The sequence below is a fragment of the Aethalodelphis obliquidens genome, unplaced genomic scaffold, assembly GCF_003676395.1.
Source record: "Aethalodelphis obliquidens isolate GAN/ISIS:26980383/991018 unplaced genomic scaffold, ASM367639v1 scaffold52, whole genome shotgun sequence".
NCBI classification, from domain to species: domain Eukaryota; kingdom Metazoa; phylum Chordata; class Mammalia; order Artiodactyla; family Delphinidae; genus Aethalodelphis; species Aethalodelphis obliquidens.
Window position 1 is genome coordinate 14,238,200 of NW_020837996.1, and position 24,903 is coordinate 14,263,102.

The 24,903-nt window shown below is 47.4% G+C and overlaps 1 protein-coding gene across 2 annotated transcripts; it reads left to right on the top strand.

Annotated features, from left to right (window-relative positions):
- Positions 1-107: 107 nt before the first annotated feature.
- On the top strand, positions 108-21,091 carry C1QTNF2 (C1q and TNF related 2). Of its 2 annotated transcripts, XM_027084390.1 has the most exons (5): positions 108-157; positions 484-581; positions 6,897-6,944; positions 16,242-16,494; positions 20,304-21,091. In XM_027084390.1, exons 4-5 carry the CDS (start codon positions 16,251-16,253, stop codon positions 20,915-20,917), a joined length of 858 nt encoding a protein of 285 aa, XP_026940191.1. In that variant the 5' UTR covers positions 108-157; positions 484-581; positions 6,897-6,944; positions 16,242-16,250; the 3' UTR covers positions 20,918-21,091. The 2 variants fall into 2 exon arrangements, with proteins under 2 accessions (XP_026940191.1, XP_026940189.1); XM_027084388.1 differs by lacking the exon at positions 6,897-6,944.
- Positions 21,092-24,903: the final 3,812 nt, after the last annotated feature.

Below are 24,903 nucleotides of genomic sequence, written 5' to 3' on the forward strand. Positions count from 1 at the left end.
GCCGGCCCACGTGACCCGGCGGAGAGCTCTCCCGCCCATGACGGGATGGGAAAAGTATGCCCGGGGCGGGAGCCGTCTGGGCTGCAGCTACGGAAGGCGGGACGGCCCAGAGCTTCGTGGCTGCAGACCCGTCTGGACGTGGCCGGCGGCGCTGAGGGTAAGTGTCTGCGCGGTCTGCCCAGTCCGCACCCCCGCCACCCTCCGGCAGGGATGGAAAGTGCGGGCGGGGAGGGGGGGATACGCGGTGCTGGCGCGAGTAGGAGGAGATGGGAGGGAGGGTACTGCCAACACCCCCTCTTTGCAGGCCGGGCAGCCTTATGAATTACAACATGAATTGACATTTATTGAGCGCTTACCGTGTGCCAGGCTCTGTGCTCAGAGGTTTTATCGTTGATAGTAATAGCTCGACCATTTGTCCTGCACCTATTTTGTGCCAGGCCCTGCCAGCCCTCCACTTAAGCTCTTTCGTTTCCATGACAACAGGTTATCACCACCTGCAGAAGGGGCACCGGGCTCAGAGACGTTAATGACTTGCTCAGGTTGCACAGCTAGTAGTTGGTGGTAAAGGGATTTGAAGCCTGGTAAGTCCGAGCCCAATATCCGAGCTAACAATCATAGTTACTTATCAAGTGCATTATCTAATTGACTCTTGACAACATTTCTTTCATCAAATATATCATACAGACAGGCAAGCTGAGATTTGCATCCAGCTCTTCACAACTCTCTTCACTCTCCCTCCCCACTACTTGTCTCCAAGCCTTGTCTTATTTACTTTGTTCTTATTTCTCCATCCCCACTGCCACTGCCCCATTCCAGGGCTGTTCCTCTCAACTAAACTGTTGCACTGGCTCCCTGCAGCCTCCCAGCCCAGGCCTCTCGCCCAAAGCCTGAATCCTTTGTACAACCTCAGTGCAATTGTCCTCTACCCTTTGACTGCAAAACTCTCCTGCGTGGAACCCTTCAAGGGTCACCTCCTTAGACTGGCCATCTCCCAGAGACCCCACTGAACCAGCAGCAATAGCAACGACAGTGTCCTATATGTGCCAATCCAAGGCTGATGCTCAGTTAGTGTTCCAAGTCCTCTCTGCTCCTCCATTTCTGCCCTCCCATCTGCACAGCTTTTCTCTGATTCATTCCGTTATCTGGTAATCATATCCAGTATGCTCACTTTCAACTGCCGCTCGGCAAACCTGCCACACTTTTCAGAACCTCACTACTGCCCTTCATTCTAATACATCCAGAGCAGCACAGGCTTCCTTTCTTCCCAGATGTCTTACTTCTCCCCATCCCCTAGCAGGGACACAGCCTTGACTGTCTTCCAATCCTTAAGCCTTCAGGTTACCTTTTGTTTTAAATGATACAAAACTGACAATGCTTACCTTAAAAAATTCACACAGTACAAAAAGGTGGAAAGTGAAAAGTAAAAGGTCACACACTCCTTCCCAATTCTGGGAGGTAACCCCTTTAACAAGATGTGTGTCCTTTCAGGAATTTCCCCCACAAACATACATACACATCTCTATTTATCTGTGTCTATCTTGTTTAAACTCAAGGATAAATCATACTTGACATTCCCTGCTGCAACTTGCTTTTTCACTTAACAGTGTACACCGGCCATCTTTCCATATGTGCGTATACTTTGTTCCCGTGTACAGTGTGTCATTACACAAATGAATTGAGATTTCTTTCACAAGTCTGGGGCATCTCAAACCTACTCCGCCTCCATCAAATATTCAGCAAATTCCCCCAAGAAGTTACTTCTTTCTCTGCAAATCCCTCCATTCTTCCCTATCTTGCTATTCCTCCTCTCATCTTCACCTGCAGATTGGACACAGACGACTGGACCTTCTTTCCTACAGTCCCAGTGTCTGGTGCTTTCTACTCCTGAATGTTCATCATGGGGCAACACAGACCCTTTATATACTCACAGCTTCCCCCACTCCTTCCTCCAGGTCAGAGGACTGCCAAGCTGGCTTTACCTCCATGAGGCGAACTCCTGCATAAGTCAGATTTCTGTTAATCAAATTCTAATCTAGGTTTACTTTTGAAGGGAATTCTATGCCAAATCTTTTTTCAAGGAAATAATCTTCCTTTGGATTTGTGCATTGCTGTAACTGGCTTACTTCTATAACACACACACGCAGCTGCCCTGTTAGTTAAGGCTTTATGTGCATGGGTCCTGTGCCCAAGCAGAGGGGCCGTGATAGAGGGGCACGAGCCCTGGGCCCTGAATCAACAGGCTTGGGTTACATCCCAGCTTTGACCTGGGAAAAATGACTTCACTTTTCTGAGTTCTGTATTCTCTCCTGCCAAATAGGGATGACAGCATCAGCCTCTTAGAACTGTGGGGAGAATTAAAGGAGAAAACGAACATCAGAGCTTTGAAATAAGAACATACCTGCAGAACAAACACATGGAGAATACCCTCTTCCTCTAGATCATACGCCAACAAAGGCCATGCACGATACATAAGTGAACAGGATGCATGACATTTAGGAGTGGTGAAGACTTGACACTGAAGAATATAGGTCCTGTGTATTACTTTGCTAGGGCTGCCATAACAAAGTCACAAAGACTGGGTGGCTTCAACAACAAAAATGTATTTTCTCACAGTTCTGGAAGCTAGAAGTCCATGATTAAGGGGATGGCAGATTTGGTTTCTTCTGAGGGCTCTCTCCTTGGCTTTCAGATGGCCACCTTCTGACTGTGACCTCACATGGTTATCCCTTGGTCTGGGTGTCATGTCCTAATCTCCTCTTCTTATAAAGATACTAGTCATATTGGACTAGGGCCCATCCATATGACTTTGTCTGACCTTAATTACCTCTTTAAAGATCTCATATCTAAATGCAGTCCCACTCTGGGCTTCTGGGGGTTAGGACGTCAACATATGAATTCTGGGGAAACACAATTCAGCCCATAACACCTTGTCCAAGAGGTAGCCAATTGGTGCCCTGCCAGAATGCTGCAGATCCTCCTGATTCTCAAGAAAAGCTGGAAATCTTTTTTTTTTATTTGAAGTATAATTGAGTTATGATATTAGTTTCAAATGTACAACATAGAGATTCAATATTTTTACACACTACAAAATAATCACCACAATAAGTCTAGTTACCATCTGTCACCATATAAAGTTATTACAATATTATTGACTGTACTCCCTATGCTGTACATTACATTCCTGTGACTTATTTATTGTATAACTAGAAGTTTGTACCTCTCACTCTCCATCTGTTTCACCCATCTTCTCCCTTACCTCCCCTCTGGCAACCATCTGTTTGTCCTCTGTATCTCTGAGTCTGTTCTGTTTTATGTTTGTTCATTTGTTTTGTTTTTAAGATTCCACATGTAAGCGAAATCATATGGTATTTGTCTTTCTCTGTCTGACTTATTTCACTTGGCATAATACTCTCTAGGTCCATTCTAGGTCCATCCATGTTGTCACAAATGTCAAGATTTCATTCTTTTTTATGGCTGAGTGATATTCCATTATATATATCTTCTTTATCCATTCATCTATAGATGGACACTTAGGTTGCTTCCATATCTTGGCTATTGTAAATAGTGCTGCAATGAACATAAGGGTGCATGTACCTTTTCAAATTAGTGTTCTTGTTTTCTTCAGATGTGCATTTTCTCAGAAGTGCAATTTCTGGACCATATGGAATTTCTATTTTTAATTTTTTTAGGAACTTCCTTACTGTTTTCCATAGTGGCTGCACCAATTTACATTCCCGCCAACAGTGCACAAGGGTTCCCTTTTCTCCACATTTTGGCCAACACTTATTTGTTGTCTTTTTGATAACTGCCATTCTGACAAGTGTGAGATGATATCGTGGTTTTGATTTGCATTTCTTTGATGATTAGTGATGTTGAGCATCTTTTCACGTGTCTGTTGGCCATCTTTAGAAAAATGTCTATTCAGGTCTTCTGTCCAATTTTTATCAGGTTGTCTTTTTGCTGCTGAGTCGTATGAGTTCTTTGTATATTGTGCACATTAACTGTTTATCAGATATATTGTTTGCAAATATCTTCTCCCATTCAGTAGGTTGTCTTTTCATTTTGTGGATAGTTTCCTTTGCTGTGCAGAAACTTTTTAGTTTGATGTAGTCCCATTTGTTTATTTTTACTTTTGCCCTTGGCTGAGGAGGCATATTAAAAAAAAATATTGCTAAGACCAATATCAAAGAGCATACTGCCTATCTTTTCTTCTAGGAGTTTTATGATTCCAAGTCTTTAATCCATTTTGAGTTTATTTTTGTACATGGTATAAGAAAGTGGTCCAGTTTCCCAACATCATCTATTGAAGAGGCTGTCTTTGACCCATTGTATATTCTTGCCTCCTTTGTCATAGATTAATTGACCATACAACTGTGGGTTTATTGCTGGGCTGTCTATTCTGTTTCCATTGATCTAAGTGTATCTTTTTGTGCCAGAACCATACTGTTTTGATTACTGCAGCTTTGTAGTATTGTTTGAAATCAGGGAGTGTGATACCTTCAGCTTTGTCCCCCTTTTTCAAGATTGTTTTGGCTATTGTTTTGGGGTCTTTTGCGTTTACACACAAATTTTAGGATTATTTGTTCTAGTTCTGTGAAAAATGTCATTGGTATTTTGATAGAGATTGCAATGACTCTGTAGATTGCCTTGGGTAGTATGGTCATTTTAACAATATTAATTCTTTCATCCGTGAGCATGGTATATCTTTCCATCTGTTTTCTTTCATCAGTGCCTTACAGTTTTCCAAGTACAAGCCTTTTACGTCCTTGGTTAGATTTATTCTAGGTATTTTATTTTGAAATCTTGATTTTAACATAAAATCTCCCAAATTTTACATTGGCAACAATTTCAAACGTTAAAAAAAAAAAAAAGACAACAACAAAAAATAACCAGAAGCATGGTGCAGTCTATGGTTTGCATAATGTCATTGATAAGCCAGCTGGTCGCCCCTTGTCTAGATTATAACTTCCTCGGTGGCAGGACCATCTTCCATAGTTCTCAGCCAGAAGTCCTTGCACATTGCAATCTTAACAAAAATCTGATCACTGAATGACAAAATTCCAATTTTACATCCTTGTTTAAAGTAGGGCACACCCGTAGAAATCCTGCACCTTTGCATTCATGCCATGCTGTAAAATCACCTCAGCTGTTACAACTGCCTTCAGTGCCATTTATCCCAAAGCTCACAACTGTTCAACTCCTCACAAGCTCACTGTTCTCACCATTTTACAGATGAGGAAACAGCAGACCCAGGCCTGCTCATTATTCCTTCTCCCATTATATCTCTCACTGTTTTCATATAGTGCAATTATATCAGAATAACACTACTACTACTGAGTGCTTACTGTGGGCTGTTACTGAATGATCCTATTTAATATTCACAGTTACTCTATAATGGAAGTATGAGCAATCAAATTACTCATGGAGACATTCCTAAAGACCTCAAATAATTCAAACTGGTGTAATTCAATACAGCTGAAGGATGGCAGGTATTTCTGTTTACCCATGAGAATTTCTGTTTACCTATTAGAATAGCCTTGCAAGGTTCTTGACAAACGTTCACTCATAAAGTGAAACAATAGATTTTTTTATACCATGCTATTTCAAATTCAAATGATTCAAATAAGACGATACACATTGCTTTTCCCATTTCACAGACAAGAAAACTGAGAGATTAAATAACTTAACAGAGGTCAAACAGCTAGAAAATGACTCTTAACCATTACTTAACCACCAGCTCAGCTCTGTGCTCTCGAAGGCTAGCATTGTGTCAGATCTTTAGAGTTACCCTGAATGCCCATCACAGCCTGACTGGAAGTGACTCCATGGAAACCAGCAAGCCCAGGGAAGTCAAGGAAAACTTAGTGGGCTTCCCTGGTGGTGCAGTGGTTGAGAGTCCGCCTGCCGATACAGGGGACGCGGGTTCGTGCCCCGGTCTGGGAGGATCCCACATGCTGCGGGGTGGCTGGGCCCGTGCGCCATGGCCACTGAGCCTGCACATCCAGAGCCTGTGCTCCGCAACGGGAGATGCCACAACAGTGAGAGGCCCGCGTACCACAAAAAAAAAAAAAAACTTAGCTTTTTCTCCCCAGCCCTTCAGAGTTCAGACTTTGTTCCTCTCCCTCAGTTCCTGGATCTTCAAGCACAGTCCTTTCTACACCTTTCCAAGGAATCATCTAACCCCCAAATTTCCTTCCCCTGCCTTCTGTATGGTCCTGGATGCTCCTCAGGGGAGCCTGTATTAAAGAGAAAAGAGGAGCAAGGCTTGCTTTCTCTCCTGGTATAGGTAGGTCAGGTGGGACCCTCAGTATAACCAGATGGTGTGCCCTTTAAAAGCAGCAACCACATCTTTTCATCTTCAGATCCCCAGTATCTGGCCTCCAAGGCAATAAGAATAAGCCACACCATTTATTAGGCAGTCTTTCCAAGCCATGGTACCAAGTACCTGCATACGTGATAGCCCATTTGGCCTCCTGTCACTTGATGAGATAAACACTCTCCCATTGATTCACCTATCTCTGTACTGTGGAGCCTGAACAAACCAGGTGGATCAGGGGTACAGGGCCAAGCCAAACACCCTCATCCTTCCCTCAGGACGGAACGGCAAGAGTGAAGGCCAAGCCTCCCTAGGAATCTCCTTTGGTAGCAACAGACAAATAAAACTCAAACTATCTTACCTGAAAATGGAGAATTTATTAGGAGCCTACAGGGGCCTCCACCTGAAATGCCACAGGACTCATGGAGGAGGTCAGGGTGTTTTTCCGTTGGCTGAACTGCTGTTGGTGACAATTTTAAACAAGGTCTGAATTTTTGTATCATGTTTTGCTTTCAACATCCATCTTGTTTGCTTTTCAGAAGGACAAATAATAGCTAATGCTTTTATATCTCTTCCATAGGGCAGGCCTTACGCTAGGAAAATTAAATCCTCATAAAAACCTTCTAAGGTAGGTACTATTATTATCGTCCCCATTTTGGAGAGGATGAGGATGAGGGAGAGAGGATAAGTAACTTGGAGAAGGTCCCACAGTTAGTTGGTGGGATTTCAACTCCAGCAACTCTGCTTCCATCTAATACAATACCCACAGTGTGGCTATCAAGCACTTGAAACGTGGCCAGTACTGCAAGTGTGAGATACACACTGGGCTTCGAAGACTTAGTGGCACTTAAAGAATGTAAAATGCCTCAACAATTTTTACATTGATTACATGTTGAAATGATGATATTTGAGATATACCGGGCGAAATAACATATGAAAATTAATTTCACCTGCTTCTTTTTACCTTTTTCACGTGGCAGTGAGACCGCTTAAAATGACACATGCGTCTCACATCCTCCTCCTATGCGGCAGCGCTCTGGTCGGCCACTTGGAGGCCGGCCCTCAGGAGAAGCTGGATACAGGGCTCTGAACACCCTCAGGCCTCCTCGCCCGTCTTCACACCCCACACGTCAGCTGCCTGCTTCTCTCACTGCGGTCCTTGGTCTCCAGGGCGGAAAACAGCTGTGGGCAGGTCCAAAGCTTGACGGCTTTGGCTTCAGCCGCCCGGGAGCCTGACTCTGGCCCTCACTTCGAGGACTTAAGTCCCACGTGAAGCAGCCAGGGACCCAGAGGGTGGGCTCCACGCCCACCACATCACATGCCACGCGTGTTGGTGTGTAAGAGTTTGGGCGTATCTGTCAGAAAGTAGACCTTGGTGGCGGTAAGGCAGGGCCCGCCACGCTGACTTCCGCGGTGCCGTTCGAGTTCCCGCTGAGACAAACCTCGCGAGATCCTGGCTCCTGCTCCGTCATTAGGTCTTGCTTTGGTATTGGACCTCCTTCTAGACTGAGCCAAAAACAGGGGCACGGGGGTGGCGGGGAGGAGAAAACAGCAGATCAAATATTTTCTGAGGCCTCTTGGCAAGTGGGCCCCATGACTTTTAATCCTCTGTATGTAGACTCAGTGCTGGAGTGTTTCCAAATGGGCATTGGTCTCCAGATCCCAGGAAAGGGGGCTGGTTCCGTGAGCACTGCGGGAGGAACGGCAGCCAGACCCTTTCTCCTCCCATCGGCCTCTGTCAGCTTCTCAGAGAAGCTGTTTCCAATTTGCTTCTTGGAATTCAGGGAGGGCATGGGGTGTTTTCATCATGGAAATTTCGCTCCCATCAAAGCGAATTTTCAGTGAGCTTCATCTGCGAGCAAGCGTCACCCCAATCGCATCACCAGCCCTTTCCTTTTAACTGCAAACGCAGGGAGAATTGCCCGGCTGCATCAGGCTCAGGTGTCCTCCACCTGAAACACTCCAGGGGCTCCTAGTGGGAGGTCAGGACTGCACGCTGTTAGTTCCGCTGCAGTTGGTGGCAGTTACGATTTTAAACAAGGCTCTAACTTTTGTATCATGTTCTGCTTTCAACACTGGTTATCTAGTTTGATTCTCAGGAGAACTCTGTAAGGCAGATGGGGTGAGGGTTATGATCTCCATCTTACGGGTGAGAAAATGAGGCCTGGCTAGGAGGAAATGACTTTTTCCACGTGGCCAGTGAGTTATAAAACCAGGCCTGGGACCCACATGTTCTGAATCCAAGACCAGTGTTCTCCTTGGGTTTCCCTCAGTAGCCAAGTGTGATTTTGTCATCCTTTTGCTCCCTTTGCTCTTTTGTTACACGAGTGACCATTTCATTCAAGGCCGTTGAACAGCTGTGAGTTGAGCTCTTACTGTGGGCAGGGCAGACCCCGTGCTAAGCTGTGGTCATAACAGAGAGCAAGACAGGCAGGGCCTCTGCATTCCTGGACCTTCCACTCCAGGGGGAAGACAGACAACAGAAAATTAATGAGCCAAGGAACAAAAAATGTATAATCACAACTCGGGCCAAGTGCTTTGGAAGGAGGACCAGGGTGGTCTGAGCAAACAAGCAGCGGTGGGCCTCTCTGAGGAGGTATTAGCCCTGAGACTTGAAACATGGGGCAGGCAGCTATCTGACGGCTTCTGAGGGAGAGGGTTACTGTGTCACACTCGGGGCTAGAAGCTTTGAATACATTATCTCATTGTTCCTGGATGAACTCCGTGAGGTAGGTATACTATTATTCCATTGGATATAGTTGAGGAAACTAAGTGGCTGTGTTTCCCACAGCTCTTAGTCACGGAGTGAAACACCATCCCTACCTGTCAGTGTGTCCAACCTCATAACCAACAGGTCAAATTTATTTGAGCACAATTTATATCTTCCGGTCTCCAAGGGAGATTGTGCAGAACTCAGGCTCAGCCACGTTGCTCAAGGCCCAGACAAGTGTCCCTGGAGTTTCCACATTCCGGTAGAGGCACTGAGAGACCCATATCCGCACTGCTGGCCCTTCTCACATCACAGTCTGAATAGAGGGCCCTTGGGAGGGAACCAGGGGTTCATGTCCTGAGAGCTAAGGGCAAGAGCAAGGAGGAGGAAGGCTCCGCCTCTGACAGGGGACCTCAGGCTGGGGCCCTTTAAGCGTCTAGTGTTTTCCTAGAACACTTGTCTTTACGAATCATGAGCTACTTAACTCAGAGATGAGGAACCCAGGGACTGGGTAAATTAAAACCAGACTAAAGAACTTCATCCCAGCTTAGCACCTCATGATTCCATTTTGGGGGTTGAGCCAAGTAACATTATTTTCCCCTCAGCAGGAAGACTACCAGGCAGCCTTCCCTGGTCAACTTACACCAGCAAGGACAATTTAGGAACTAAGATAGTTTTTTTAAAGGTGAAGAAGGACTAATGCTTATTTTTTCTTATCAATTGAACAGACATTTATGGAGTACCTGCTGTATGTAAAATATTCTGCAAGCCCCCTCCCTGGAATGGGGGTAGGGGCCCTGTGCTCTAGGAGGTCAAAGGAAGGAGGGATTAGAATTGGATCGGGTTTGGGTTAGAAAAACTGGGGAAAGGAGAAAACTTCTTTGAATCCAGGGGTATCAGGGCCCTTTTGGATTTAGGCCACAGCCTTGTTTTCTCTTCACCGTGAATTAATTCACCGTGAATAATCACGCATTAACCAAGCAAATATTTCTTGAATACCCGCTATGAGCAAAGAAGTTGGAAGCCCTGGGGATATAGCTGGTGTCCCTGCTCCCATGGGGCTTCCATTTTAACGGGAGAGGCCCAGTAAGTGGGCAAGCAGACAAATGCAGTGAATACGGGTGAGATGTAAGGGCTGGAAAGACAGGACAAGGAGCTGGGCTCCAAAGGGAGAGCTGTCTGAGAGGAAGGCCTTGGAGGAAGTGACATTTAAGCTGAAACACAATAGATAAAGAGCCAGCATGCCAAGAGAGTGGGCCCCCAGGTTGCAGGCAAAAGGGTGAAATGGAGCTTCGCCTGAAATGGGGGGGGGAGTGCAGGAAGAGAGGGGAAGAACCAGGGTTAGGATGGAGGCAGGGGGCCATTTCCTTTAGGGCCACATCAAGGGTTTGCTATTTGCAGCCAGCAGCCACTGGAGTAAGACCGTCCAGGAAGTGATGTGGCTGAGTTACGTTTATAAAGGATCTCTCTGGCTTGGGCTTGGAGAGTGCCAGTGAAGGCAGCAAGAGACAAGGCTGGAGGCTCTTGACGGCTCTAAGCAAGGAATGAGGTGATGGGGCTGAAGGGGAGGTGCTTTGTGCACCCTGGTCTTTTGGTTCAGCCCCTGGGGACACCCCGTTAATACTCCAAAGGGGCATCCCAATGGTGGGATGTCAGGGCTCAGAGGCTGCCCCCCATCACCTTGGCTAAACCACATGTGGGCCTCTCAAAGGACAGGAGGTTTCCTCAAGCATCAATCTCAAGTACCCTGAAGGAGAAAAAGCATCACTTTTACATTTTCTTAACCATGTATTTTATATGATATAATAAAAGATGAGACATCAAAGAAATTTCTCTGTTGCTGTGTGTGGCTTTGGCCTATGCTTCAAGGTCTCTTCTGTAATTTCAGATATTTCGGAAGAAAAATCCAAAAAACACTGACATAATGGAAAGCATTTGGGTGTTAAGGTCTGCCAAACCCAAGTTCAAATGTAACTTCTGCCATGAACAAGTTGTATAAACATGAGCAAATTAACCTCTCCGAGCTTCAGTTTACTCTTCTATAAGACAGGGAAAAAAAAAAAATAGCAGGGAAGGGAACAAGGCATAGGACATTACATATAGTCTTCAGAGCCCCTCAGACACATGTTCGAATGTTCTCCCCAGTACTCGAATTGTGTGATTTGGGGTAGAATCATTTCACTTCTCAGACCCTCTGTTTCTTTTTTTTTTTTTAATATTTTATTTATTTATTTTGGCTGCATTGGGTCTTAGTTGTGGCACACGGGATCTTCGTTGAGGCATGCGAGATCTTTCGTTGCAGCATGCAGGCTTCTCTCTAGTCGTGGCACGCGGGCTCCAGGGTGTGTGGGCTCGCGGTTGAGGTTTGCGGGCTCAGTAGTTGTGGCGCGCAAGCTTAGCTGCCCCGCGGCATGTGGGAACCTAGTTCCCCGACCAGGGATCAAACTCACGTCCCCTGCATTGGAAGGCAAATTCTTTACCACTGGACCACCAGGGAAGTCCCCAAGCCTCTGTTTCTTCCTCTGAAAAACGGGACTATAAGTTTACTGCCTTCATAGGGTTTATTGTAAACTTCAAATAAAATAATTCCAATAAAGAGCTTTGCACAGTGCCTGGAAGTTTGTAGGTGTCCAGTTAAGTCAGTTTGCTTCTGCCTCAGTTTCCCTGTCAGTAACCAATGAGGTTGGCTAAAATGGCCCGTTGGGGCTCTCTTCAAGTTTGTCATCCTAAGTTTATTTTTAAGACCCAGCAAGAGTTCACCTGTCTGGATGCCTTGCAGCCTTGGCCCCCCTCCAAGCCCTCATCCCCAGGTTTTTCCACCACTGTGGTGTGGAGAGTAGGCTGGGAGCAGGGCTATTTGGAGCTGGTTTTTTCAGAGGTGCCCCTCTGAAACAGAGACACTCTGCTCCCTCCCTCTAGGTTTGGAACCAGAACCTAGTCTCCCCGCCTTTGTTTCCAAAACAGTTCCTGGCTCGAGCTGCTTCAGGAACCTCCAGGCTCCAGCTCTGAGAAATCCCTTCCTCCCTGCGTGTTCCAGAGCCTCCGCCCCGCCACTGGGGCCCACCCTGGGCCAGCATCACTAAGCGGGATCACTCAGTGAGCCCCTCTCTCAGCTCACTTCCTCCGCCCTCCCTCCCTCCCTTGTCCCAAATATTCGCAGGTTGCAACTTTCCAAACTATTTCAAACCTGCTTTGAGAAGTCGGTTTCTCTTCTGGGGCCCCAGATGTGTCCCAGCTCACAAGTAACACTAAGGCCAGTTTTGTAAGATTCTCATCAAGTAGACAAGGGAAGGAGATGGAGATTCCTGGGGCCTGGGGAATGCCTAGGACAGTTTTCCAAAGTCCATCATGCATGTAACTTCCACCGAGTTTGCCTCCCACCTCCCACTATCACTTATGCAGCCCATGTGGAGCCCAGGTGGCACCAAAGGTGAGACTTCTTCCTGTCCCCCAGTGCAGGTGTAAGACTGGCTGGACCACCTGCCCCCCTTCTCAGCTCACCTCTTTCTAGGCTGAAGGAACGAGGGGAAGGAGAAGTAAAGGGACAGACAGCAGGGGGATTCTTGTTTCTTGGCAGGAACAGGGCTAAGCTCCTCGGCCCGTCTGGGCCTGGCAGACAAGGATGTCTCTTTTGTTGGGGGCCCTCTGCGGGCTCCTTGGCGGTTCCCAGGTTGAGCCCTCTGACTGTAACAGCCGTGAAGCGGGCCACCACACTTTCTTTTGCCGGCAAGTCCAGGCCTCGCCCTCAGCTTCTGGTTTTCGGGCATCCACCCTGCATGGTTATCACTGCTGGGCCCCTCACTTTCCGTCCTGGTGCCTCCAGCTCAGGCCGGCTGGGGCTGCGGAATGTCTGGCACCTTCTGTCTACCAGAGAAGGCAGGCGAGAAGGCAGTCAGCCCGGTTTCTGTGCAACTGAGAGCTCTCTCTTCCCCCTTTCATGCAGCAACCAGCCACTTTCCCACCCACCAGCTTCCAGAGGCAGGCCTCAGATTCATTTCCACACCTCCTCCCCTTCCCCACCACACGGGTTGCATTTTATTCAGTAAAATCCAAGAGTGCCCAGAGTTATGGAATGAGCTCTCAAACTATTCCTTTGTCATTTCTTCACTTTGGCCTGACCTCTCAATTGAGCATGCAGCCTCTCGTGTGTCCTGGTGCTCAGGTGAGAATTTTGATTTTAACACCCTACTTCCCTGACCCACTAAGTCTTTCTTTGCACCCTCTCCCAAGGGCTAGATACCCAGACCTAACCTGTGCCCCTGTCAAGTCCCTTTCTTTACATTGTGCCACAGGCCTTCCTTGCATCCTAGCAGATGCTCTGTCCCAGGGTCCCTGGCGCTGTGGCCCTGTCTGGGGGTTTCCAAGGTTTCCATGCTTATTTGTGGAGCCTTGCTCAAGATTCTTTAATAATGGGTGTGCACTGCCACAGAAGACAGTGTTCTTTGTGCAAAAGTGATATTAGAAAGGGGTATAGAGGCATGAAAAATGTACTATCACCAAACTGAAACTTTTTTCTTCAATTCATCAGGATTACAGAAACTGAAAAGACAGTAACTTTGTTACTATATGATGTCATGTTATTTAAGGCAGTATCTGGTACTAGATCATCTCTACCTAGCCAGGGACACCTCTGTGACATTTATTCTCTGAGGTCCAGAGAAGGAAAGTAATTTATCCAAAGTCACCAGGTTGGTGAACCTTGGAGCTGGAACTAGACCAGGCCCCCGAGTGGCAGCACAGTGCAGTGCTGCAGTCTCCCCTCCTCTCCCTGGCAGGGGAGGCCTGGTCTTCTCTCCCCTTCATCTGTTCCCAGGGTTAAAGATTTGGAGGGGTCAGGAGGAAAGGTAGAATCGGTCTGTTTCCAGAGGTTGCGCAGTGGTCTGGACAGGCTCCCAGGCCTCAGGCAAAGCAGCATGTGAAGGGAAGGGAGGTTGAGGGCCCAGGAGGGAACTGTGAGCTCCAAGGGTGAGACCTGAGCAGTGGTCCTCCCCTACTGCCAGTGCCACGGCTGCGGGGAGCCCCCTCATGCTTGAAGGCTGTGATGAGGCAGCTGAAGGCTGTGCGGGAATGGAGAAGCCAGCAAGACTTCATATCTAGTAAGAGAGGGCCAAGTGGACTCTGAAAGTCTCAGTCAGCATCAGAGGTGAAGGGGCTTAGAAATCATCTAGTCCATTGGTCCTTAAAATGCGTCCGTGAACCGACAGCATCAGTGTCCCTCACATACCACATAATAATGCAAATCTTCCAGCCGCAACGCAGACCTACCAAATCACAAACTCTGGGGGGGACCCAGCAGTCTGGGTTTGGACAAGCCCTCCAGGTGGATCTGATGCATGCTCGAGTGTAGAAACCAACCCCTTATTTTTCAGGGGGGGAACTGAGGCCCAGAGAGGGAAAGGGGCTTGCCTAAAGTCACAAAGCCAGTTACCACTTCAGAGCTCACCTTAGAGGCAAGAAGTCATACCTGGAATGTTCTCTCTCCTGGTTTCATTCCAGGGAGAGAGGCTGTTGGTCACAAAGTGACTGAGCCAGTTTGTTGAGAGATCTTGAACAAGTGGCTTATTTCTGCTCTGGACCTTGGCTTCTGCATCTTCCCGGTGAGGGGCTGGAGGTAGATAATGTCTGGGCACATAACACTCTGGTCTCTGGTGTGATCATGCCCCAGCCTTAAGGACACGGTGTGAAATTAAGACATATTGAGACTTGCAAATTGTCCCAAAAAAATTATATCCCACACGTCTTTTCCAGGAAGCTATTACACCAAATGTGCCACCAAAATGAGAGAGTGAAAAAATAAAATAAAATAAGAGAAAGACATGGGATTCGTAAAGCAGGAGATACAACGCAGGAGAGAGGCAAAGACAATTGCCATGATGGTTATAAAGGAAAATCCTGGGATGACAGCTTAGCATGTACAAAGGTTGGAAAAAGAGAATGGAGGGCTCCAGGACTTATGTCTTTAGGAAAATAAATGGAAGAGGTAAATTATCTGATACATTCGATAATGTAGAAAATAGTGGCGTAGAGAACTAAGCAAATAAAATTATTAATATCTCCAGTAAGAAAAGTGTGTGTAAGAAAGGAAGTATAATTATAGTACAGTGCTTAGCTTAGCAGTAAACAAGACACAATAATTCAGAGTGAATTTTGATTCAGTCAAAGATTATATCTGAACTGCATGAGGGAGAGAAAACAGGGTCCTAGAGTGACGGAGGAGGGCTGAATCCTCATCTGTCACATACAGGAGTTCAAAAGGAAATGTCCAAAATTGTTAAAAAGAAACCATGTAAGCATATTGTCTTTTAATGTCAGTAAATGCCAGAAGAAATACCCAAAAGAGTTTGGAGTGGGCGAGGGTTGAGGGGTGGGTATGAAGATCACACACAATTTTTCATTATAAGCTTTATGGTATTATTTGACTTTATAACAATGTGAGTGTATCATTTTTATTATTTTTTAACTGGGAAAAAAGAAAAAAAAAAAGCAGTGTAGCCTGAAGCAAAGCACACAAGCTCTGGATTTGCCCAGCCTCGTTCAAATCCCAGCCCTGCCAACTGCTAATTGCCTGACTTAGTCATGCTGTGAACTTCTCTGAGCCCCCATTTCCTCTCCGTATCTATTCGGTAAGGATGCCGTGAGATTAAGTAACGTGTGGAAAGCTCTTAGCCCAGGCCTAGTGCACAGGGAGCCCACCACAGAGGAGCTGTGCCCACGGCCCACCAGTGCTGTTGAGGCTTGGGGCACCTTCGCTCAGAGCTGACACCTCACTTCTCACCCACCAATGTGCTGCCCCAAATCCTCTGGGAGAGGCAGCCTAGTTGCAAATCACGGCCTGCAGTTGGAAGTATTGATATTTCTGCCCTTGTAACTTTCCATTCATGCCACATATTTGAATGAAACCATGGAATTTTTCTCTCCATCCACAGCTCCTCCCCAGCAGCTGTCACTGGGCTGTCAGTCCTGCCACTCTGGAGCGTGACAGTGTGAGGACGTGTGCCTCCCCCGCAGGAGCCCTCCCAAGGGTATTCTGAGGCCATGACTCAGCTCATCCAAATATGTCCTCAAGATGTGATGACACTGTCCAGCTACTTGTATGTGATGTGGGAGATAGGAAGGATCAGAAATGCAACTGTGTCTCTCCCAGATGCCTTCTCCTCCTCTTGATGCCTTTCTGACTGACCCCCAGTTAGCTCACAGCTCTCTTGCCTCCCATAGGTGACCACCATGATCCCCTGGGTGCTCTTGGCCTGTGCCCTTCCATGTGCGGCCGACCCGCTGCTTGGTGCCTTCGCCCGCAGGGACTTCCAGAAGAGCTCCCCTCAACTCATCTGCAGCCTGCCTGGCCCCCAGGGCCCACCGGGCCCCCCAGGATCCCCAGGGACCTCAGGAATGGTCGGAAGGATGGGCTTTCCAGGCAAAGATGGCCGGGATGGCCAGGACGGGGACCGGGGGGACAGCGGAGAGGAAGGTAAGAAGCCCAGTGCCTGTCTCTCCTGTCCCCACCTGGGGTTGACAACATCTGACACGAAAGGGGTTTGCAAAGTTATGAAAACTAATGTGAATTCCATTTCATTGTAAGCCAAATTAATGTGTTTTTAAAAAACAGAGCAGTATATTCTCTGGAAAGGAACAGTGAGCATCAGATCTGTTCCTGCCCCAGCTGCACCGTTGATTTGCTGAGTGACTTTAAGCAAGTCTCCTGAAATATTATTCAGAACTCTTTCGGGCGCAAGCGACAGAAACCCGATTTATAGCCCCAAATGGAATTTATTGGCTCATACAACTAGTAAGTCCAAGAGCTGAGCTTCAGGAATAGCTGGGTCTAGGAGCTCAAATATTGTCGTCAAGGCTTTGCTTCTCTCGGTGTGTTGGTTTTATTCTCACAAATGTTGGAAGTTATGAAATGCCCACTGGTGGGCTCAAGCCTACCTCCTCATGGCTTGATCCACAGAGCAATTCTCAGGATGACTGAGTCTCCTTGATCACATGTGCATCCTGGACCAATCCCTTTGACTATGGAGGTGAAGTACCACCATTTGCTAGGACTGGGTCAAGTGCCCACCCCTTGGTGTGTGTGAGTGTGTGGTGACGGCAGTTGGCCACTGTGACTGACAGCCTCCCTAGGACCACATGAAGTAGTGAAGGGCAGGGTGCCAGGGGTGAAGGGGTACCAGGCAGGTAGCAGACAAGTTGGATACTGTCTACAGCCCTTCTCATCCTTGACATTCCTTATATCCTGAACGCTTACCCCAGTAACCAAGCACTTTTCAGTGTCAGCAGCATCCCAAAGTGTACATTTCGAGCATTAGTGAAATCATAATTTTTATTTGTGTGGCATTTTAACATTGACAAAGCACTTTTGAGTATGCCGCTCATTTGCTGGTATAGCAATACCATCCTATGGGTGAGGTATTCTTATTATCCCCATGTTACAGATGAGGACACAAAATCAGAATGATTAAGTTGAGAACAGCATGTCATAGCTGCAAGAACTTAAACTTTGTAACAAACCTGGATACCAATTTTGACAAATTACCTCGCCCGTCTCCAAACCTCAGTTTCCTCTTCTCTAAAATTGGGATTATAACAGGACCTACCTCACACGGGTGCAGTGAAGATGAAATAAAATAACATGTGAAGCACCTGTCTCAGAGTAGACATACAATAAATGGTAGTTGCCCCTTAATAGACTTGCTGAGCTCACACCACAGGCTGGTAGCAGACTCCAAATCCAGGCCCTTTCCTACCAGATCAAATTAATTCCTCCAAAAGCACCTCCTTTCCAGAAGAATAACTATAAAAATAATGATAATGCCTTTGACTTAAGGGGGGTCAGAGTATGTCAGGCACTGGACAACATAGTTCCCATTTCCTGACCACAGTGATCAATTGGGATCTGAGCGTGTGCTCCAAGCAGAGCCAGCCAGAGTTTGCATGACATTTTATGACATGATCCATCATCCTTATGAACCCTAAGAGAAACAGGATATCTCTGCTCTTGACTTTCCCCACCTTGATTAAGAACTCTGAGGATGTAGGTTTGGGGCTGTTTTGGCTGTCTCTTCTGCCATGTATTGAGTCTCTGCTGAGAATTAAGCCAACACACCAAGGAAGGCAGTGTTGAGAGATGCAGAGTCCTGACACACATAACCCAGATAAAGCTGGGTCATCCTGGGACCAGTCGTAGGACAGGATAATCTCCAACCACCCTCCCCCTGACATACACATACAAACCCACCTCCAGAGAGGTCTTGACAAGTAAAAGTCAGCTTTTCCAGAAGTTTCTCAAAAAAGGAAATCAAAAAGGAAGCACACACCATAACACGTCATAAAACTTCCTTATCTATTTGTCTTCCCAAAAAACTCCAATCCAAAATGACCCTGTCTTTATTCCTCCTCTTCTCATGGTCCTTTCTCCCACCTTTCATTTATTTTCATTTTTTCAAAGAACAGCTTTTTGACCTTTCTTAGTTTTATTTTTTCCCCCATTCCTTTTATTTATTTTTAATTACACGTATAATACACAAATACATTTTCATTGTAATATATTCAAACAGTATAAATAAAGCAAGATTTCTTCTTAATTCTTACCCCTCGTCATCCTCCTTTCATCCTCCAAACGTAACCACTATTAATTGGTTAAATGTATAACCTCCCTGGCCTCTTTCATATATTTACATGTATATATAATAATACCAAACACTTCCAGGCACTCAGCATAAGCAATCCGTTCCTGGAAACTAGATGTTCAGTGAGAAAATGCTATTTGGAAATCTATTTCCCTGTTTCTTAAAATAGGAAAAATTTAAATGCATTACACGTGAACACAAAACTCTAAAGCACAGAAAAATCCCTGTATGTGTACAAGTAAGGAGCCAAGTACCTTGTTAGGATGTGAACTATCTGCAACATTACCTGCTGATCACCCAGTTTGTAGGATGGTTAACGAACACTTGCTTTGTGTGCTGTGATGCTAAGACACTGCTTAGCACCTGGCAACCCCTCCAGCAGCAGGCTCCCTGACTGACATCTGGCATACTTTCCAAAGCATCTACCCACAGCTCTGCCAGTCTGCCGGTTGTATCAACCGTACCGCCGTTGTGTTTGGATGTGACTCCAGTCGTTACCCAGATACAGTTTGTATAAAATGTTGTATTGAGTTTGGGGGACATAAATATAAATGTTTCCCACATAATCATCAGCCAAAAAATGTTGTATTGAGAGAAATGCACATTATTAGAGTATGGGTATTAAAAACCCAGAGGTGTTCTACAGACACATATTACTGTGAAAATGTAATACTGTGAAAACGTTCTGCAGGCTGTACCAAGTGTATTTAGCAAGTGTTTACTATGTGCCAGGCACTTAAATGGGTGTAGAAATAGCGTTGTGGTTTCCTCTGAACAAAAAGAAGTTTCTGCCACCTGCTTGTTCCTCTTCACAGTGTAGTTTAGAGAAGTTTTCAAACAGTGCATGCAAATCTGCCTCATTTTTTAAACTCCTGCAGAGAATAGCACATAATGGATGGACCATCATTTTTCTCATTATCTCCCTTTGGTTGGGCATTTAGTTGTTCCTAGTGTTTTGCTATTGTAAGCAATGCTGCTGTAAAAACCCTTGCCCTTGGGGCTTCCCTGGTGGCGCAGTGGTTCAGGGTCCGCCTGCCGATGCAGGGGACACAGGTTCGTGCTCTAGTCCGGGAAGATCCCACGTGCCGTGGAGTGGCTGCGCCCATGAGCCATGGCCGCTGGACCTGCGCGTCCGGAGCCTGTGCTCCGCAACAGGAGAGGCCACAGCAGTGAGAGGCCCGCGTACGCGTACCGCAAAAAAAAGAAAAAAACCTTGCCCACGTGGGCAGGGATCTTGGGCACTGGGCAGGGAGTTCACTAAGGTCAATGGTTTGAAGTCAAGAGGCTTCTTGCAATTCTTGTCTCAACCCATTACCAGCACAGCCGGGGGAAGGATTGACCTGGCAGACAAATCAGACTCTTCCTTAGAAGGCAGGACAAGGGGAGGGCGTGAATTGTTACAAGTTATTTTTGCCCTGATCCACATGATTCTGGAAGGTATGTGTCACATTCGCATTTTCCAGATAAGAAGGGAGAAGTGCCCCTGGTTGTACCATCAGGATTTGCACCCATTTCTATGCGACTCCACAGCCTTCATGTTCTTTCCCTTATCCAAAGGCTTGTGCTCTAAGGATGGAAAGCCCAGGCCAACGGCCTCTGCCTAGTTCTCTGAGGTCCCCTCCGTAACACCAGCTGCTCTGTCTTCCAGGTTCACCTGGCCGGACAGGTAACCGGGGAAAGCCAGGACCAAAGGGCAAAGCAGGGGCCATTGGGCGGGCCGGCCCTCGCGGCCCCAAGGGGGTCAGTGGTGCCCCAGGAAAGCATGGCACACCGGGCAAGAAGGGGCCCAAGGGCAAGAAGGGGGAGCCCGGACTCCCGGGCCCCTGCAGCTGCGGCAGTGGCCACGCCAAGTCGGCCTTCTCCGTGGCAGTGACCAAGAGCTACCCAAGGGAACGGCTGCCCATCAAGTTCGACAAGATCCTGATGAACGAGGGCGGCCACTACAACACGTCCAGCGGCAAGTTCGTCTGCGGCGTGCCAGGGATCTACTACTTCACCTACGATATCACGCTGGCCAACAAGCACCTGGCCATCGGCCTGGTGCACAATGGCCAGTACCGCATCCGGACCTTCGACGCCAACACGGGCAACCACGATGTGGCCTCAGGCTCCACCATCCTGGCTCTCAAGCAGGGTGACGAGGTCTGGCTGCAGATCTTCTACTCAGAGCAGAATGGGCTCTTCTATGACCCATACTGGACCGACAGCCTCTTCACGGGCTTCCTCATCTATGCCGACCAGGACAACCCCAATGAGTTGTAGACAGGCCAGTGCTGGGTCACCGAGGAGGGCACCAGCTTCTGAGCTTGGGCTTCCAGAGCAAGACCCCTAAACTGTCTGTTGGGAACTGGAAGTTGGGAGCTTCTAACCTCTGGCTGACCTCCTCTGCCCCTCTGTTCCTCCATCATTAAATCCAAGCTTTTTTATTCATCCTTCCATCTATCCATTTGCTAATTTTCTTAATATGTACTATGTGGTGGGCACTGTGCTACACTCCAGAAGGTACCTCAGTGAACAAGACAGACGGTGGTTCTCTCCTCGTGGGGCTTACATTCTAATGGGAGAAAAAATTTACAAACAAACCAACAAATAGTATAATTATTGTGGCAAGATGGAGATGCACATGCCATGGTTGAGAGTAATAGAAAGAACAGGAGACAGGGAAAAGGGTGAAATTGTTTTTTTAGATATCATCTTTTTGTGTTTACTTACATAAAGTCTACAAATCTTAAATGGACAGCTCAATGAATTTTCACATATGTACACACCTTGTCACCTTCATGTAGATCAAGAACAGAATATCTCCAGCCCCCCCAACTCCTCAAGGCTCTCTGAAGCCCCCTCCAAGTCAGTACCAAGAAGAAGTTAATTTTTAAGCTGGGCCCTAAAACAGGAGATATAGCAAGGCAAAGAGGGAGGGGTGTCCTGGCAGAAAGAGCGGCAGGTGTGGAGGAAAGAGCTTGGCACACCTGCGGAACTGGCTGAAGGCCAGAGGGATGGGTGAGTGAGAAAGGAGATAGGGACCTGAGGTGCGAGGCTGGAAGGTTACACGGAACCTCACAGGTCGTGGCAAAGAGTTCATTCAGCTCAAGAAAGCAGGCGTGAGCGTGACAGTCATACAGGGATGACCTTGAATCTGCTCCACGCGTGAGGCAAGTCAACGTCACACTTAAGCCCTTCATTATTAGTAACAAATCACCTGCGGGCCCGCTTCTCAATCAGTGAGGTACTTGGGTTACCCCAGCATGCCTGAGAACCACTGGGCGGACGTGAGTAGCGTACAGATGAATCTCTTCCCCCGCCCCAGGGTTTCCAGCGTGCAGGGATCTGAGCAGCTGGTGCTGAGAAGCCTCCCAGGTTGATTGCTGGAGAGAACTTTCTGATGGAACCGCAGGTCCCTGGCAGATTGGGTTGACCGTCTCCTAGCTGGAAAAGTGGGGCTGGGGGGCAAAGGAAAGGAAAGGAGACGCTGCCTGAGGTGGTCCTGGAAGGGGTGAACCCCTCCGTAAATGAAATGGAGTTTACTTAAAATAATTCCATTCTCTTTAGGCCACAGAACATATGAGTTTGGGATGGGTCTGAGAAACCCAGGAAGGAGTTTGGGGCCCAAGCAGATTAGTGTGCGGTTGGGGTCCTGCCCAGCACCCCTGTAGGAAAGGGCCAGCTTCTGAGCTCGAGGCATTTTTGTCTATGAACAATTCTTTTGTCTTTTCCTTTCTTCTTCTTTATTTTACATTCTTAAAAAGAGCACCTTTAGCCGCTTCCTCTTCCTACCCCCAGGGATTCAAGCATTTGAAGGCAGTTGACTCAACTCTGTGAAACCTCGGTAATAAATGCAGCCTGAGCAAGATGGGCAGGACCCTGAAGCTCTGTGGTTGCCACTTCTGGGCCTGACCTAAACCCATGTCCCCTTGGCAGCCTGCCAGGGAATCCTGGGGTGGGGGGATAATGGGGTGGGGGGAGCCTTAGCACTCTTTGTAGGGGATCAGGCAGGTGGAGGCAGAGACCTTGCAGGACCAAGTTCTGGGGTTTCGTCTTCCTTGGATGTGGCCCAGGACTGCTGGAAGTGGGGAGGTGGGAGCGCTGGGTTGGTGGCAGGTGGGCAGAAGTAGGTGACACAGTTGAGGGGGGTCTCTGGTAGCCAGTTGATGGCAAGGAGGAGGGCTGGTGTGTCCCCTAACACTTCTGAGGGTGGCTGACTCCTTGGTGCCTTGAGTACTTGGAGTCCTCCAGCAGGTGATGCAGGATGTAGGCCCAGGTGAGGAAGGTGTTCCAACGAGGTGGCCTTCCCAGACATGCTGGGGCACCAGACCCTCCTCCTAGTCTAGCTACTTACTGTGGGCCCCTGCAAATAGGGCCTATCTTTAAGCCTTCATGCTTTTTTGTCTTTTGTTAAGTTTTATTTATTTATTTATTTTTATTTGTTTATTTTTGGCTGCACCACGTGGCTTGCAGGATCTTAGTTCCCTGTCCAGGGATTGAACCTTGGCCCTGGCAGTGAGAGCACTGAGTCCGGCCAGGGAATTCCCTAGGGCTTCATGCTTTAGGCATTGAGGAAGACCCAGAATTCAGTGCATCTTTGTGCAATAAAATTGCCCTTGACCCCAGGGTCTTTTCTCATAAGGGACACTCTTCAAAAGTCAGCCGTTATCAAAGAGAAACAAAGCTGAACACTGGGGGCTTCCCTGAACACTGGGGGCTTCCCTGGTGGCATAGTGGTTAAGAATCCGCCTGCCAATGCAGGGCACAAGTGTTCAAGCCCTGGCCAAGGAAGATCCTACATGCCGCGGAGCAACTAAGCCCGAGTGCCACAACTACTGAGCCCGCACTCTAGAGCCCGTGAGCCACAACTACTGAAGCCCGCACGCCTAGAGCCCGTGCTCTGCAAGAAGAGAAGCCACTGCAATGAGAAACCTGCGCACCGCAACGAACAGTAACCCCCGCTCGCTGCAACTAGAGAAAGCCCGTGCACAGCAAGGAAGACCCAAAGCAGCCAAAAATAAATTAAATAAATTTCAAAGAAAAGCTGAACACTAGTTAAAGTGGTAAGGACTGATTTTAATCAGTAATATACTATTGTAGTATATTACTGCATTGGAAGAGTCCAATGTGAATTGGGCTCACTTTGCTTTATTCAGCGGTGACTGGGTGTTTTAAAGGGAGGATGAGGGAGTGGGGATGGGGCTGACTGGGGGCTCTGTAGACTCAGGGAAAAGGGGGAGGGGACTGGTCCAGGTGAAGCCCTTATGGACTTGCTAACTGGCCTCTATCAAAATGGGGTTACTACGTTCCCACAGAGACTGGGAAACAGGGGCGCTATCTTCAGATGTTGGCTGGAACAAACAGTACATGATTTTGGCTGCCTTGAGTGTTTTCAGGCAGCCACTTTAAGGGGGGCATGGGTCACAGGGCCTTGAGCTGTTGGAAACGATGTTAGTGTTTGCTCAAGTCCTTATAGGCCCAGGTTGACAGGCCTAGTAAAGAAGAGGGCTCAGAGGAGCCTGGCTAGGGTTTGGGCAAGGAGAGGTTCTTTGTCACCGTTCGCTTCTGGAGAAAGCCTGGGAAATATGCAGTTCTGATTATTTCAGTGCAAAAGCAGCAGACCACACTGCCCTAACAGGCTGGCCCAGCCCAGCCCTTGCCGGGCCTCAGGGCACCTCCGACAAGTGAGGGGGTCAGCACATTAGGTATCTGCGGGTTCTTCCAGGGCCGCCTTCTGGATTAAGACTATGGTCGGAAAATAAATAAAGAAACAAATAAATAAATAAATAAATATTTTAAAAAGACTACGATCGGGGGAGGCAAATGGGGCACTCATCTCACGTGCAAAATTTAAAGGAGTTGCCCCCAAAATAATCAATATAAATAATATTTTAATTCAATGTCTTAATAAATCAAAATTAATACCAAAAAGTGTTTTGATGAACAGAATATCATAATTTTAAATAAAGATGGGATCTGACGGTGCTGGCATTAGGGTGAGGTAAGGGAGGCCTGGCTGTGCAAGCTGCATCGGACCCCTGGGAAGCCAGGTCCTGGAGGCAGAAGCTTCTTCACTCCCTGCCTGTCATCTTCACTCATTCCACGAGGGGGCAAACGTCTACCACACAAACCTCCAGTCCTGAGGCTTAGAGGCTGGAAGATCTGCCCTGGTTTCTTCTCCAGGCTGTTTTCTAGATTCTGAGCCAAAGGAAAAAAGAGAGAGAGAGAAAGAGAGATTCTGATCCATGATATTATTCGACCATGAC

Coding starts and splice junctions, on each gene's coding strand:
- C1QTNF2 (XM_027084390.1), top strand. CDS start 16,251: ATGATCCCCTGGGTGCTCTTGGCCTGTGCCCTTCCATGTGCGGCCGAC. Junction 16,495..20,303: donor GGGGGACAGCGGAGAGGAAG/GTAAGAAGCCCA, acceptor TCTGTCTTCCAG/GTTCACCTGGCCGGACAGGT.